General features: G+C 38.6%; 2 protein-coding genes across 3 annotated transcripts in view; one reads left to right on the top strand and one right to left on the bottom strand.

Annotated features, from left to right (window-relative positions):
* Window positions 1-14526, bottom strand: part of UTP15 (UTP15 small subunit processome component) — an 18082-nt gene extending 3556 nt beyond the window's left edge. The window contains exons 1-12 of one of the 2 annotated variants that reach the window (XM_037738167.1): window positions 14370-14526; window positions 12750-12864; window positions 11834-11926; window positions 11563-11747; window positions 10484-10662; window positions 9450-9575; window positions 7374-7509; window positions 3296-3380; window positions 2017-2166; window positions 1178-1279; window positions 577-710; window positions 353-411 (exon numbers count right to left, since the gene is read on the bottom strand). In XM_037738167.1, the coding sequence (XP_037594095.1) occupies window positions 353-411; window positions 577-710; window positions 1178-1279; window positions 2017-2166; window positions 3296-3380; window positions 7374-7509; window positions 9450-9575; window positions 10484-10662; window positions 11563-11747; window positions 11834-11926; window positions 12750-12839 (1339 nt within the window). In that variant the 5' untranslated portion in view covers window positions 12840-12864; window positions 14370-14526. Of the gene's footprint in view, window positions 1-352; window positions 412-576; window positions 711-1177; window positions 1280-2016; window positions 2167-3295; window positions 3381-7373; window positions 7510-9449; window positions 9576-10483; window positions 10663-11562; window positions 11748-11833; window positions 11927-12749; window positions 12872-14369 lie in introns of both variants that reach the window. The other variant, XM_017527636.2, reaches the window with a different exon arrangement.
* A 29-nt stretch (window positions 14527-14555) lies between these two features.
* Window positions 14556-16170, top strand: part of ANKRA2 (ankyrin repeat family A member 2) — a 13879-nt gene continuing 12264 nt past the window's right edge. Inside the window, exon 1 of the mRNA XM_037738200.1 lies at window positions 14556-15139. The gene's annotated coding sequence lies outside the window, so the exon portion shown is untranslated. The remainder of the gene's footprint in view (window positions 15140-16170) is intronic.

Here is a 16170-nt window from a genome sequence, read left to right as displayed (position 1 = left end):
AAGAGCGAAACTCCGTCTCAAAAAAAAAAAAAAAAACAATAATTATAGAAAACATAGGGTGGAAGTTCTGACTTATTTTCATTTTCCCATTTGAAAAATGTCATGGTCATTACAGATGTCTATGAAAACGAATTTTTTTTTTGTAATAACCCTAGTCCCATCAATTCAAAGTCATGCCACTATAAACATTTTACATTTTAAACTGCACTGACTTGTTGTTTTCTCCATGAAAATCCATATTGAGAATTAACAAAAGCGAGACATTTTGATCTACTTGATTTCCCAATCTGATTCTTTGACATCTCTACTTTTGCAAGCATGTTAGGATTTTCAAGTTTTAACAACTACTTACCAATAATTATTTCAGCAGCATTGATTAAAACAGGGGCAAATCTTGGCTGAGAAAGATTCCTACGAAGTAAAAATTCAATTTAGTAAAACCTGTAAACCTAAAAAAAAAAAATCCTTAGATTTGTTTCTTCAGTTCTCTACAAGGATCAAACTAAATATGTCTTTCATTTGGTGATAAAGGATTTCAGATGCAAAATAAAAGTGTTTCACAGGCATAAAACATACCTTATCAAAAAATTAAGAACACGACTGATTTCCTTTTCATCTCGACCTGCAAGGGCATTTGCAAGGACTCCTCTTCGATTTAACTCCTTTATGATGGACACTGTAATCTCAGGTGTCTTTATTGCACAAGTAGGCTAGAAAAATTTTCACAGTCAAAATGAGCAGACAAAACAGCACAAAATAAATATCATGGTCTTGCACTAAATTATCAAGTTTGAATAGATGTTTATCTTCACAGTTCCAAGTCATGGTAATAATGCAGGGTAAATAATAACAATTTTTTAAAACACTCACTCGGCCGGGCATGGTGGCTCACACCTCTAACCTCAGTACTTTGAGAGGCCGAGGCAGGTGGATCACAAAGTCAGGAAATCAAGACCATCCTGGCCAACATAGTGAAACTTTGTCTCTACTAAAAACACAAAAATTAGCTGGGAGTGGTGGCGCATGCCTGTAATCCCAGGTACTCGGAAGGCTGAGGCATAGAATCACTTGAAACCAGGAGGCGGAGGTCGCCATGAGCCGAGATGGCGCCACTGCACTCTAGCCTGGACACAGAACAAGACTCTGTCCAAAACAAAAACAAAAAATGCTCACTCACCTCAAGAACTCTGTCAAGTGCCTTAGAGATTCGAAAATGTTTCAGATCCCTGTCGTACAATTCTAGGTGTTTCTTTGTTGGCCTGTTAATCAAAATGTCATCCTGCAATGAAAAGTAAATTTACAGAGAAGAAAAATCAGTATCTGTATAAAGATATAGTTAATACAAACTTTTTCATAATGAAGTGGCATCTCTGAACTACGTCACAAATAATATTCATATGCCCACAATGTAGATTAAATAAAAATGAATCCTGCTAATCAGAGTCAAGAAAGAAAAAAAAGTGGAGTAATTTGCTACATCAACATGTTCTTACTCTCTTATAATTTTAACTTACAATATGTACTGTTGCCTTAATTCTAGGTAAAAATTACTCATTTCAATTCTCTTTATATGGCAGGCAGTGGGATTCAGTAGAAAGAGAAATAAAACAAGAATCAGAGATAATGAGATCTAGTCTCAACAACTCTGGATACCAGTAATGAAATCTTTAATTAATCAGAAATTCTTTGCATCTCAATCTTCTCAGGTGACAAATGGGGACATGACTGGCTCTACTACTTCTTGGGGTTTAGATCAAATCAGGTAGTATGTGGAAGACGTTATTTTGAATCCAGTAAAGCATTATAACATTATGCTATGATGCAGAGTATTAAAGTAGTCCTTGTTTCCCATTACTCTTCAATAATGTCCCCAATCTAGCAATCTAGAAATAATTCTGATGCAGAGAAAAGCAAAATAAAGTTAAATGCCACAGGAACTATGCTTTCCAGTAACGTGCAGGGATGCTACTCTAACATATTTCACGTTTTAAACAAATATGAGAACTGCACAAATACCCGTTGCTTCGTGTAATTTTTTCCTTTAATAAACGTTCGATATGCAGGCCTTCTTCTTCTGGGCAGCGATTCCTTCTTTGCTTCAGATTTCCGATGTTTAACACTCAGTATGCCATTGGTCATTCCTACAACTATTGTCTCATCTTCATGCTAATAGCAATTAGAAAAATAAGTTAGTCTAGTCTTAACTCATAATTTATAGTACTTTTACTTCAAAACACATTTATATTGTGTTTGCTGCTTGTCCATATATTCACCAAGTTCCATTCAGATACACATAGTCTGCCTAACAATGATTGGTGCAAGACATTAAAGCAACATCATTTTTTCCTTAGGATACAAGTATATTGACAGAACTTACACATGTAAAATATCACTGGCAAAGTTTGTGTAATAATACATAGTTGGTCGGGCACAGTGGCTCATGTCTGTAATCCCAGCACTTTGGGAGGCTGAGGTGAACGGATCATGAGGTCAGGAGTTTGAGACCAGCCTGACAAACATGGTGAAACTCCATCTTTACTAAAAATACAAAAATTAACCGGGCATGATGGCACACGTCTGTGATTCTGGCTACCCAGGAGGCTGACGCAGGAGAATCACTTGAACCCAAGAGGCAGAGGTTGCAGTGAGCCAAGATCATGCCACTGCACTCCAGCCTGGGCAATAGAGCAAGACCCCATCTCAAAAAAATAATAAGAAGAATTGTACATAGTTAACAGCATCAAGGATTATACAGTAGCATGACTTTTACAATCTTGCCCCCCAAAAATATTTTTTAATAAGCTTTTCCTCTCCCAAATCAGATTTCTATATAATATAGTCAAAATAACTTCCTGCCCAGATGTGGCTTCTCATAAAACTTGACAGCACACATTTCAGAAACAGCAGTAATAAAGAAAAGGAGATATTTCATTTTGTTGTCCCCTTTTCCCCCCATCTTTTTTTCTGCTCAGAGAGTTAATCTGCCTTTCTAGTGTACTGTAATACTCTTGAGTTAAATTAGTTGAAGAGAGATTTATTAGCTTCCCAGGTCCTGCATTTGGTGTTAACAATGCCTAGAGCACTGTCCTTGGTTTGAAGTTACCCGGTGAGACCTATATCTAACTTCATGCTCAGTCATTAGAACAAGTCATATATTCCAGCAATTTGTCTAACTCAAATATCTAACATGGCAAGAAGAATTACTCAAATCCAAAAATAAAGCCCAAAATTCCATTTTAGTCTCATTTAACAGGCAAGGTTAGTGACAGACTTAAACATAGGTAAAGGTACTTACTGCAAGGGCAAGACTCAAAATTGAAGCTGCATAATCAAAACTGTGGACTACTTTGTAGGAAGTTGTGCTGTATACTTTTACCTTCCTAATAAAAAAGAAAAGCTTTGTCAAAAATCACCTTGAAAATGAATATAAAATGCAAATTTCTATTTTTTGAAAATTTAAAATATGAACTTTAAAATCTACACAACAGTGAAGAAAAACGAAAATCAGTAATGTTAATTACAAACTAATTTATCACTGAATCCCTTAAAAAATGAGCTGTATACCAGCCCTAACTATAACATCTGTATGAAGACTTTCACTAGCCACTTAGAGATAGAAGTGCTGGGTGTAGTGGCTCAGGCCTGTAATCCCAGCACTTTGGGAGGCCAAGGTGGGCAGATCACTTGAGGCCAGGAGTTTGAGACCAGCCTGGCTAACATGATGTAACCCCCATCTCTACCAAAAATAACAAAAACCAGCCAGGTATGGTGGCACATGCCTGTAATCCCAGCTACTGAGGAAGCTGAGGCATAAGAATTGCTTGAACCTGGTTGCAATGAGCTGAAATCCTGCCACTGCCCTCCAACCTGGGCAACAGAGCAACACTGTCTCAAAAATTTTTTAAAAAAGGAAAAAAAAAAAACAAAACCCAGGATAGACCATCAGCCATTGTCATCTGAAGATCAAACTTAGAAGTAAAGAAAAAGTATCAGCTGGGTGTGGTGGCTCCCACCTACAATCCCAGCACTTTGGGAGGCCAAGGCGGGCAGATCACCTGAGGTCAGGAGTTTAAGACCAGCCTGACAAACATGGAGAAACCCTATCTCTACTAAAAATACAAAATTAGCCAGATGTGGTGGCACATGCCTGTAATCCCAGCTACGCAAGAAAATTGCTTGAACCCAGGAGGCGGAGGTTGCAGTGAGCCGAGATCACACCATTGCACTCCAGCCTGGGCAACAAGGGCAAAACGCTGTCACAAAAAAAAAAAAAAAGAAAAAAGAAAAAGGACAAAGTATCAATGAAAGTATATCACAAAGCCAAGAGTAATGGCTCACACCTGTAATCTCAGCACTCTGGCAGGCCATAGTCGGCAGATCACTTGAGCCCAAGAATTCAAGACCAGCCTGGGCAACATAATGAAATCCCATCTCTACAAAAATAAAAAATAATTTTTTTAAAAAAAAGAAAAGGCTAGGCACAGTGACTCATACCTGTAATCCCAGCACTTTGGGAGGCCAAGGCAGGTGGATCACGAGGTCAGGAGTTCAAGACCAGCCTGGCCAAGATGGTGAAACCCCATCTCTACTAAAAATACAAAAAAATCAGCTGGGATGGTGGCAGGCACCTGCACCAGCAACTTGGGAGGCTGAGACAGAGAATTGCTTGAACCCGAGAGATGGAGGTTGCAGTGAGCCAAGATCGCACTACTGCACTCCAGCCTGGGCAACAGAGCGAGATTACCTCTCAAAAAAAAAAAAAAAAAGAAAGAAAGAAAGTACACATGAAGCCAAATACCAGGGTTTCTCAACCTCAGAATGACTATCATTTTGGGGCATAGAATTCTTTTTTGTAGGCACTGTTCTGTGCATTGTAGGATGTTTCGCAGCCTTCCTGGCCTCTATCCCCTATATGGCAAGCACCATGACCTTAAGTTGTGATAAAAAACAAAAATTTCTCAAGATATTGTCAAACATTCCTTGAGGAACGAAAATCACTCTTGGTTGAAACCACTACAAATAGAGCCAATTTACACTTAGCTTTTAGGAACATACCTAACAATCAAGTCCCAAATTGCCTAGTAACATGATTTCAGAGAACCTGCCATGTAATATTTATTTACACAAAAAATTCCTTTGTATTAAAAATATTTTCTAGCTTTTAAAATATGTACAGTCAATCCTCCTTATGGCAGATTCCACATCTGCAGGTTCAATCAACCATAGATTGAAAATATCCATAAATAAATAAATAAATACAGAATTTTAAAATACAGTATAACAACTATTTACATAGCATTTGCATTGTATTAGGTATTACAAATAAGCTAGAGACAATTTAAAGTATACAGTGGATATGTGTAGGTTATATCCAAATATTATGCCATTTTAAATAAGGTACTTGGGCATTCACAACCAATTCCCCTCAGTCACCACAGGATGACTGTATACTTTTTAACAAATATGCTAAAAACCAAAGTTTTTCATAATAGCAGAAAAAAAATGAAAATATGGAAATAAAATAATCAAGAATAGATAATGTAAGCCAGGCACAGTGGCTCACACCTATAATCCCAGCACTTCGGAAGGCCGAGGGGGATGGGTCTCTTAAGCTCAGGAGTTTGAGCAACATGACGAAATCCCGTACCTACAAAAACACAAACATGAGCCAGGTGTGGTGGCACGTGCCTGTGGTCCCAGATACTCAGGAGGCTGAGGTGAAAGGATCGCTTGAAGCCAGGAGGCAGAGGTTGCAGTCAGCCAAGATCATGCCACTGTCCTCCAGCCTGGACAACAGGGCGAAAACCCTGTCTCAAAATAATAATAATAATAGATCATGTAAATTCTAGAACTGTGCCATATTTCTAGCCACATGTGGCTACTGACCACTTAAAATATGGCTAGTGAAAATGAGAAACTAAATTGTTTATTTAATTTAATTTTAATTTAAAAACTGAGACAGTAATTTTTATAAAATATTATCTTTTTTTTTTTTTTTTAAGAGACAGGGTATCACTCTGTCACCCAGGTTAGAGTACGGTGGTACTATCACAGCTCACTGCAACCTCAAACTCCTGTGCTCAAGTGCCTCTCCTGCCTCAGCCTCCCTAGTAGCTATGATTAAAGGTGTGTACCACTGTGCCTAGCTAATTTTTTAAATTTTCTGTAGAGATGAGGAGGTCTCACTATATTATCCAGGCTGGTCTCAAACTTCTGGCCTCAAGTGATCCTCCCACCTGAGCCTCCCAAAGCACTGGGATTACAGGTGTAAGCCACTGCACCCAACCTAAAATATGATTATTTTATCATAGTGCACATGCTTAGATGCTTAATTTATTTCTAGTATCTTAATAATTTTGACATACATGTTGAAATTATATTTTATATATAATATATATTTTATTTTTACACTAGATACTAGGCTAAATTAAATGTGCTATCTAAATTTTAGGCTGGGCACAGTGGCTTACACCTGTAATCCCAGCACTTTGGGAAGCCAAGGTGGGTGGATCACCTGAGGTCAGGAGTTCGACCAGCGTGACCAACATGGCGAAATCCCATCTCTACTAAAAATACAAAAATCAGCCAGGCATGGTGGTACATGTCTGTAATCCCAGCCACTCAGGAAGCTGAGGCAGGAAAATCCCTTGAACCCAGGAGGCAAAGGTTGCAATGAGCTAAAAACTCACCACTGCATTCCAGCCTGGGCAACAGAGGAAGGCTCTGTCTCAAAAAAATAATAATAATAATTTATCTAATTTTTAAAAAATTTTTTAGGTCAGGCACAGTGGCTCATGCCTGTAATCCCAGCACTTTGGGAGAAGGAGGTGAGCAGATCACACGAGGCCAGAAATCCGAGACCAGTCTGGGCAATATAGCAAAACCCCATCTCTACTAAAAATACAAAAATTAGCCAGGTATGCTGCACACCTGTAATCCCAGCTACTCAGGAGGCTGAGTCACGAGAATCACTTGAACCTGGGAGGTGAAGGTTGCAGTAAGCCCAGATTGTGCTGCTGCACACCAGCCTTGGTGACAGAACAAGACTCTGTCTCAAAAAAAAAAAAAAAAAAAGAAAACCTCAAAATATATGAATAATGGTTTTATAAGATGGTTTCTAGAATAACATTATTTGAAAGCTTATTCAAATGGTTCAATAATGTTGTTTAGGTATATAAGTTAGAACAAATTATATCAAAGGAGAAAATAAGTAGCTATATGTAAATTAGAGGTCAAAACTATTTTCAACTCAACAGGTTTTCTTCTCCTGGAAATCATTATCACAATACTTATCACAAATATTGCTGAAATAACTCATTTCCTCAAGCAGTAAACACCTGTACACTAATATACAAAAAAATTAAAATGCCAACCTATCCAGTGAGCCAGAGAGCAACCTCTGTCCAGAGCTGCTTAGACATAAACATGTCACAGTTTTGTGATGATTTTTCAGAGATACCAGCAATTGTCCTCCTTTTAACATGTCCCAGACCTTAACGTAACGACCTCCTACAAAAAGAAATAATCATTAGTTGGATATTCTGCCCACAGATTCAAAATTTAAAAGATCTGAAAAGCATTCTTCACTGACACTCCACAAGGCATGGAAGCTGAGTGAGGGCGTCCAGAGTCCAGGCTCCAACACTTCTGGGTAATTGGTAATAATAGTTCCTACCCCACAGAACTGTTATGACAGTTTAATAATTTAATATTTGTGAAGCATGCAGAAATTCCAGCAAAATAAATGCATAACTGAAAGAGTTCATTTTAAGAAAATTATAATAAAATTATTTTTTATAAGAAATTCTGGGCCGGGCGTGGTGGCTCAAGCCTGTAATCCCAGCACTTCGGGAGGCCGAGGTGGGTGGATCACGAGGTCGAGAGATCGAGACCATCCTGGTCAACATGGTGAAACCCCGTCTCTACTGAAAATACAAAACATTAGCTGGGCATGGTGGTGCGTGCCTGTGATCCCAGCTACTCAGGAGGCTGAGGCAGGAGAATTGCCTGAACCCAGGAGGCGGAGGTTGCGGTGAGCCGAGATCGTGCCATTGCACTCCAGCCTGGGTAACAAGAGCGAAACTCTGTAAAAAAAAAAAAAAAAACGAAATTCTATATAGCAGTGGAAGTGAATAATGCAGATTTGCAGCAAAACATCACGCAAAAGTCTAACATGGAAAACAGAAAAAGGGGTGGGAGAGGAGACTGAAATCTTGACTGGGGAACAGGATTTGGAACCCAACTCACAGTCCCCACCCCTCCACTAGTAAGTGGCACCTCACAAGAGGGATCACAGCTGAAACCACTGCTCTAGTCCAACCCTCTCATTTTCAAGGTCTAGAAACCTTAAGAAATTGCCCGAGGTCACAATTAGCTAGTGACACAGTGGAGATTAGCATAAAGCTTTCTATTCTCCCTGTTCAATTTGATATGTTTTCCATTTGTCAGAATAACAGCAAGAAAAATAGACATATCTGACATTTATTAACTTTTTTTTTTTAATTAGTGATGGAGTCTCACTGTGTTGCCCAGGCTGATCTCAAATTCCTGGGCTCAAGCTTTCTGTCTGTCTCAGCCTCCCAAAGTGCTAAGATTACAGGTGTGAGCCACCACACCCAGCATCAACTTATTTTTAAATCAGATAGGTACCAGGGAAAAGAATATAAAACAGAGTAATTTCTAGCCAGATTTTAGAATTAAGAGAAAAAAAGGATGCATACACAGCAATATATGTTGTCAGCTGCACATTCTACCTATACATTCTTCTAAAGTCAACATATTTTTACTTTATTTACAAATGAAAAAAGCCAATTTACTTCTTCCATTGTAATTATGAAAATGCAGTATGTGCAAAACACCTCAGTCCCAACTTGTGAAAAAATGTACTAAGGCCCCTTTTGAGGCCACATTATCTCCTTTCTCTAGTACTAGCTGCTGTTTGCTGGTTAAGAACATTTCAATCTAGAGAGTCACAGAAAAAGAGACAAGCCTTCTAGATCTCAAATAACTGATTTTCAAAAGCTGCTGCAGATCTCTCAGGTAGGAGTAAAAGGAGTATAAGCTAGATTTCTGGGGTTAAATAAGATGGCATAGGGCTAAATACATAACGTAGGCTCTCAAGTTCTGTGATTTCAGATCTGCCAGTTACCACTTTGCCACTGAAAAATTAGTTAAAACTTTTATTTTGTTAGTGGTAAAATAGGGAAAAAGCTAACTACCTTGTAGCATCATCCAGTGCACTAGAGTTAATATGTATATAACAGCACAGTGCCTGGCTCACATTAGGTACACAATAAATGACAACTGCTTGCCTGTCCTATTGATTAACTGTTTGAGCAAAAACTGATATGCAAATCAAATGCACACTGATAAATTACAAAAAGCAACTGATTTTAAACAAATATGATTCCAAACCAACAATACTGGTGAAAGCTATTTTTAAGAAGTACCTGCTGACACCAGAAGACCTCCAGAGGGGAAAAGCAGGACACTCTCCACTGGCTGCCCATGTTCAACAGAGAGAACACTCTTATTCGTTCGTGCATCAAACATCTTCACAGTATGATCATATGATCCTAAAATGTCAATGTTTATATTGTTAGTTTCACTGTTTAAAACAACAAAAACCATATGTATCCAGATATAAATTTTAAAAGGACAAAAAATCTTAGATGGAGCTTTAAAAAGACATATATGTATATTCATGAAGACACAGGACCTCCAAGCCCTCTACCACTGATTGTATCTGAAGAAGCACTACACAATACTATACAATCTAACTTGCTCTGATCCTAAAATATTCCTTTCTTTGGACTACTGTCACTACTGAATCATCTGGAAATTTCTGTAAAGGCACCCACAGAGGCTAAACTGCACTGTCTGTTTCTTGACTGCTTGAAGCAGTGTATTCCCCATTACAGTTCTGAGAGTCTATATGTTTTCAAGACACCCTGATTTTTCCAACACATTTGGAAGACATGAACAATCACCAAAAGAAGAATAAGAAAATAAAAAGCAATGGGAAGCCAGGTACGGTGGCTCACACTTGCAATCCCAGCCCTTTGGGAGGAAACTGAGGCAGACAGATTGCTTGAGCCCAGGAGTTTGAAACCAGCCTGGGCAACGTGGCAAAACCCTGTCTCTACAAAAAATACAAAAAGTAGATGGATATAGTGGGCATCTATAGTCCCAGCTACTTGGGAGGCTCTGGTGAAATGACGACTTGGGCACAGGAGGTAGCAGATGCACTGAGCAGTGATCATCACATCACTGCACTCCAGCCTGGGCAACAGAGCGAGAACCTGTCTCAAAATAAATACAAACATACTACGTAAAAATGTATTTAAAAACTGGTGAATTCATCAGAAACATATTCCTTTATAAAAGAAATTTTAAGCCCCTCCATCCCAAAAGAACCCCATAGCAAGATTAAAATACATCCCCATGAGATTATTTGCTTCACGAGGGAATAGAGTTCACCAACCTGTTATAAAGAGATCCGGATTAAGTTTGCTAGCACATCCACATCTCACATAATCAGAATGTTCTTTAAATGTCAAAATTTCTTTGGCGTTTGGAATATCCCATAATTTAACTGTATAATCATCAGCCCCAGAGACCACGTGATATTTGTCAGCTGTAAAATCTACTGTATGAACTGCTCTGAAAGATCGAAGATCAGTATATGAAAAAACAAGAAAATTATTTTTCTGGTACCTTCTAACATAAAATGCTCCTATTTCTGAGATTAAGAAAAAAGCAGGTCAATTTCAGGAAGTCTTCACAGAGGGAAATCATGAGAGAAAGAGAAAACGTTAAAGTGTTTGACCCCAGGTCAATTAAGAAATGTAAATACTCCTACATTATGAAATTAAAAAGAATATTAAAGAATAGCCTTAAAATTATATATTCTAATATGTTAACAATTCCACTTAGCTGCTAAATACGAGAGCAAAGGCCCTTTAACTTTTAACATTTCAAAAAGTTCTTTAAAAAACTCAAAAAAGATTTGCCACTAAATAGAATGTTACATAAATTTCTGTTATATTTTAACAAATTTCAGCAATGATACTGGTAATCCTGAAAACAAAGTTATAATATAAAATTGTGATGGCCACTTAATTTATCAAGTGGCAAAACAGTACAAATCCAAGAAGAAAAGAAAATCTACCTTCCAACTTGACTTCAACATAAGATGCTCTAAGACAGTACAGGCCTATAGAGCTCTCATTACTAGCTGTAAGGTTGTCTTTAGATGAGTAATTCATAACCTCAGCTGTGCCACAGATATTGCTAAAGTTAACCAAAAGCTACAGAACAACTACCTAGATAAACATATATTTCCTACAATATCACATACAATTCTAGGGAATACATGAGCCCTATGAAACTGGACCACAGAACCCAAGTTAGGTGCTCTTGGAACAATCAGGAAATACAGTACACACAGGCAAATAATCTACATAAAACTGCTCTCTATGTTTTTCATCAAAGAGAGAAAAAAACAGAGCTTACAACAAAATAAAACAAAACCAGAACACATCAAAACCAACTGTCTCTTACTTTGTATGGCCTTCAAACTGCCTGAGGGGAGCTCTTCCACTTATATCAAAAAGTTGAACTCCACCGTCTTCACTGCCAGCCACAAGCAATCTACCATCTTGTCGAAAAGTAGCACAGTACGCTGTGTCTTTAAATCGAGAAAAGGTTTTTATAGGTTCTTGGGAGTATCGGCCATAAATGTGAATCTACAAGATGAAATACAGTATTTCACCAGATGCTCAAGATCAGTAATAAACTATACAAAAGAAAAATAAAGAAATACGATACTTACTCTTGAGGAAGCTGTGACAGCATAATTATACGGAGGCTGAGAAGAAAAGTCTACTTTTGAAACTGCACCAAATTCCTTAATCTGAACAGGGGTCTTAATAAAAAATAGTAGAGTGTTAACAGAGTTACCACTGGTAAGATCTATTTAAGCATTACATAATTTCTTACAGATCATTTCTTTTTGTTCTTAGTAACATTTATTAGGTTGTATTTAACATAAAATTACAAAGAAAGCAAAAAAGGTCCATATCATCACCCAGACTATCCTTGTGGCCACTGAAATAAACATATGGTTAGAAAGCCACACCCTACTCTATCTCTTCAGCTATTGAGTTTACTGTGATTTCCACCAGAAAAAAAAAAAGTTACTATGTCTATACCAGCATACAATAACCACATACTTTTAAAATGACACAAAGATAATCCTACTATGCAGACTGTTCCACATCTTGCTTCTTTTCACTTAGTAACACATATTAGCTAACTTTTCAGAGGAGCAATAAACTTACCATCCATTATAAGGCCACATTATATAGTAAATTATGTCCACTACTAATAAACATAAGTATTTATGTAGAAACAAAAATAGTAGAAATTTTCCAGATTTCTACTATTAAAAGCAATACTTCAATAAACATCTTTACACACATGAAATTCAAATTTTAAAATTTAATTCATTAGGCATTGACTGATCATCTATTCTGTGCTAGATATTTGTATGGTTAATCTGATTAAGCAATACGGACTTTTTTATAAAATTCCAAGAAAAAATAGATATCAAACTATCTGCCCAAACTAAAAGCTGTGAATAGATTGTTTTTAGTTAATAATTCTGTTAGAGCATGCAGAATATAACATATGCTAGAGAAATTGGCATAAACACAAATCCCTCCTCCCTCATTATCTCCCATACTCACCTTATAGTTGTTCCAATACAGTGTATCTTGGGTAATTTTTTCACCAAGCAGAGGATATGTCTGAATAGCTACAGGCTTATACCCAGCCATAATTCCATATAATTGACTGTTGTCTTCCTTCACTGAAGCAAGAAAATAGTAAAAAAAATTAAAGATCATGATTCAACCTGAGAAAGTCGATTGAAAAAAAAAATTAAAGAAATATTTTTTAAAAATTGCACTGTTGTCCAAGGGTCAATATTTTAGAATTGATATTAGAAATAATTACAATGACTGCCTTAAGTCTGAAAAAGAAAATATTTTATATACATATTATTTATAAATTTGTACATATAGTTGATTTTCACTCTGCTTTCTTTCAAAAGTCTGTGTGGAAGTTTATAGATTAGAGACCAATAAACCACTTAATTCTAACCCAGGAAAAGCAATCTATAGGAAGCAGGAATAATTACAGTAAGGGTTATCATATCGCACCATCCATTTAGCTGTACACAAAGGTTCTCACATCTAGCCAACCATTTTACAACACTTGGGAATAAATCTAGCACAGTCTTCCAGAAGCCAAACCAAAAAGGATTATGCTGGCTTTGAGTGCCCATTTTCTGGCAACAGGAACTATTAAGGTGAAACTGCAAATACAAGTTTCCTGAAACCAAGCTTAAGATGACATTTAACCTATAAGAATTACAGTTACGGACTTGATTTCCTGAAAGCCTAAAAATGCCAAGAAGTAAGAAAAACAAAGCTAATATTCTAATGCAGAAGCTTAAAATTAAATTTACTTTAAAAGATTTGAACAGCAGGAAAGAAAACTGTAATAAAGCAATCCTGAAATTAAATTCAACATTAAAGTGGCATAATAAAACTTTTAAATAACATACAATCAAGCCAAAACATGTTTCCAGAACGATTCAATTGCAAGAGATTCAATGTTATCAGATAAATGATTCCAGTGCTGCTACTCATCATCTATTACGAAAAACCTGAAAACTTTACATCAGTAACACCACGATAAGTGTAACATATATTTAAAAGGTGCTTTAATGAAATACAATGACAAATGATTAAAGGGGGAACATTCTTCTGTTCGTTAAAGTACCTGCCAATGTGCAGGGCACTGTTCTAGACATTGGAGATACAATGGTGAATGAAATAAAGACATGGCCTGTGCCCTCGCATACTCCAATATACTCCATTTTGGCTGGTGACTGGCACCAGATATTAATCTAGATTCAGCCTTGACGTGTCCGTCTTCCTCACTCCTAACATCCAAACAGTTAACAAGATATGCTGATTTTATCTCCCAAATCTTTTAAAACTCCATTACGTTCACTGCACCTAAGGGAACCTCGTAAGCAAAGACAGACTGAAATATGTCCATTGCCTTGGAGAGTTGCTGCTGATTACTCCGGTAACTAACAACGGTGGACAGGAGAGGGTGTAATCGCCGAGAAGACTCTAAGTCGAAGCTTAACTGAGGGGAACTTGAACCGGTTAAAGAATTTAGCCATTCTCCTACAGAGCCTGGGAAGCCCCAGAAGAGCATGCCAGGTAACACAGGAAGGCCAAGTGTGCCAAGTGTGAGCCTGGGCTTTCCTCAATGGGAGCCGCCTTCACCTACCTCCACTGAGCCCCAAAGGGCCCGAAGAGACACTTGGACTCAAGGACAATTAATCGGACCCGGCCAGCTCCCTCTCCTGGACCGTTCAGCAGCACTGGCGTGAAAATCACATGGACCCTAGAGAAGCCGGCGACACACACACCGAACCGAACGTCGCGTAAAGATGACGTAGGAGGACGAGCTCCTGAGGCTCAAGCAGCCCGGCGGCGCAAAGGCGATCAGGTGGGCAGGGCGATCAGGCGCAGAAGGCGTGACCAGAGGGCGAGACTGGGGCTTCCTCTGCTCTGGTAACCCAGAACCGTCAACTCAAATGACCCTGTCTGTGTAGTACTGCGGCAGCATGGGCCTCGGAGTGTAACGGCATCAAAAAAGAGAGAGGGAGAGAGAGACAGACAGACAGACAAAGGAATAAAAAACGTGAAAGTCTCAGCTGCACCGATGCAGAACGTTTTTTAGCCAGAAGGCGAAAGAAGAAATCGGAAGTGACGTCGCGGCCAAAACAAGCCCAGGCTTGGAGGCCTGTACTGAAGCTGGCAGCAGATGGGAAGACTCTACTCGTTTTCTGCGGTCGTCGGTGGTCACAAGACCCTGCACTCTCAGCGGGTCGGCCTCCAACCCCTGTCCCCGAGATCCGCTCGCCGCGGATGAGCGAGTTTGTTCCTGGGACTTTTCGAGCACGGTTGGCCATTGGCGACAGGACGGACTTCCTTTCCTACCAGTCTCCCCTCCAGCGGGCTCCTGTCTCGGGACACTGGAACACCTGTCGCCTGTGAGGCATCATTTATTTTCATAGCACCTTCCTCTCCTTGTAGGATAATTCCAGGATCAGGAAAAAACGAGGGGCTCCTGTTACTAGCATTCACGGGAACTAGATTAATTGCCCACTTTATCTCCTTAAATTCTCTATCCCTTCATCCCTGGGCTCTGACAGATCGAGGTGAACCTAGCTGTTGATTGCCTTACCCCCTTTTTCTCACCACCTCTTCTAAGTCATGTTTACCCCACACCCCTCACACCCCCGCCTCCCTCTCCTGTTCTTCAAAATTTTGGCTTACCAATCAACTTTGCTTCTCCTTTCTAGACTGGTGTGCCAAGATAAGCGTTCTTTTTCCACCCACCCCCTCCCGCTAAGCACATTTGCTGTTCTCCTCTCCAAGACCTGTAATTCCATCTGTAAACCCTGATTTGTAACGTGGAAGTTGTTTAGCGCTGGAAAGAATATTAGGCCTATTTCAACACCTTTTTATGATAGATGAATTTCAGAAAACTTGTATGATTTATTTGTCCAGGATTCTCCAGCTAGTTAGTAGCAATGTTGAGAGTGAAAAGCCAGGTCTAATCAGCAAATGTTAGAAATAGAAAATATTATGGAAAAAAATTGTTAAAGTTCAGATCAGAAAACATGTATGGAGCACCTGGTAGGACCAAGTACTGTTTTGTGTGCAAAGATTAGTAAGAATGGTCCCCATCCTAGGGGAGTTTTCAGTTTAGATGGTGTTTACATGGACATTTTCAAGAGAATTGTAAATGCTAAAATAGAGCTATATGCAAGGTTCTCAGAGAGCTTAGGGGAGTGCACTTAGCCAACCTTGATAGGAGAAAGGGGGATATAGTTCTTCCCTGAGAAAACACAGTTCATATCATCCAGTTATTTTAAGACGCATGGACATGCATCTCCATTTGAATCACTGAACGAATTTTCTTTTCTAGTTTCCTTCTTTTGGCTCAAATGTTTTTCTTTTTTTTTTTTTTTTTTTGAGACAATTTCTTGCTCTGTCGCCAGGCTGAAGTGAGGTGGTG

This window comes from Cebus imitator, unplaced genomic scaffold (assembly GCF_001604975.1).
Source record: "Cebus imitator isolate Cc_AM_T3 unplaced genomic scaffold, Cebus_imitator-1.0 Scaffold50, whole genome shotgun sequence".
Classification (NCBI taxonomy): Eukaryota; Metazoa; Chordata; class Mammalia; order Primates; family Cebidae; genus Cebus; species Cebus imitator.
This window is presented reverse-complemented; position numbering and strand designations above follow the sequence as displayed.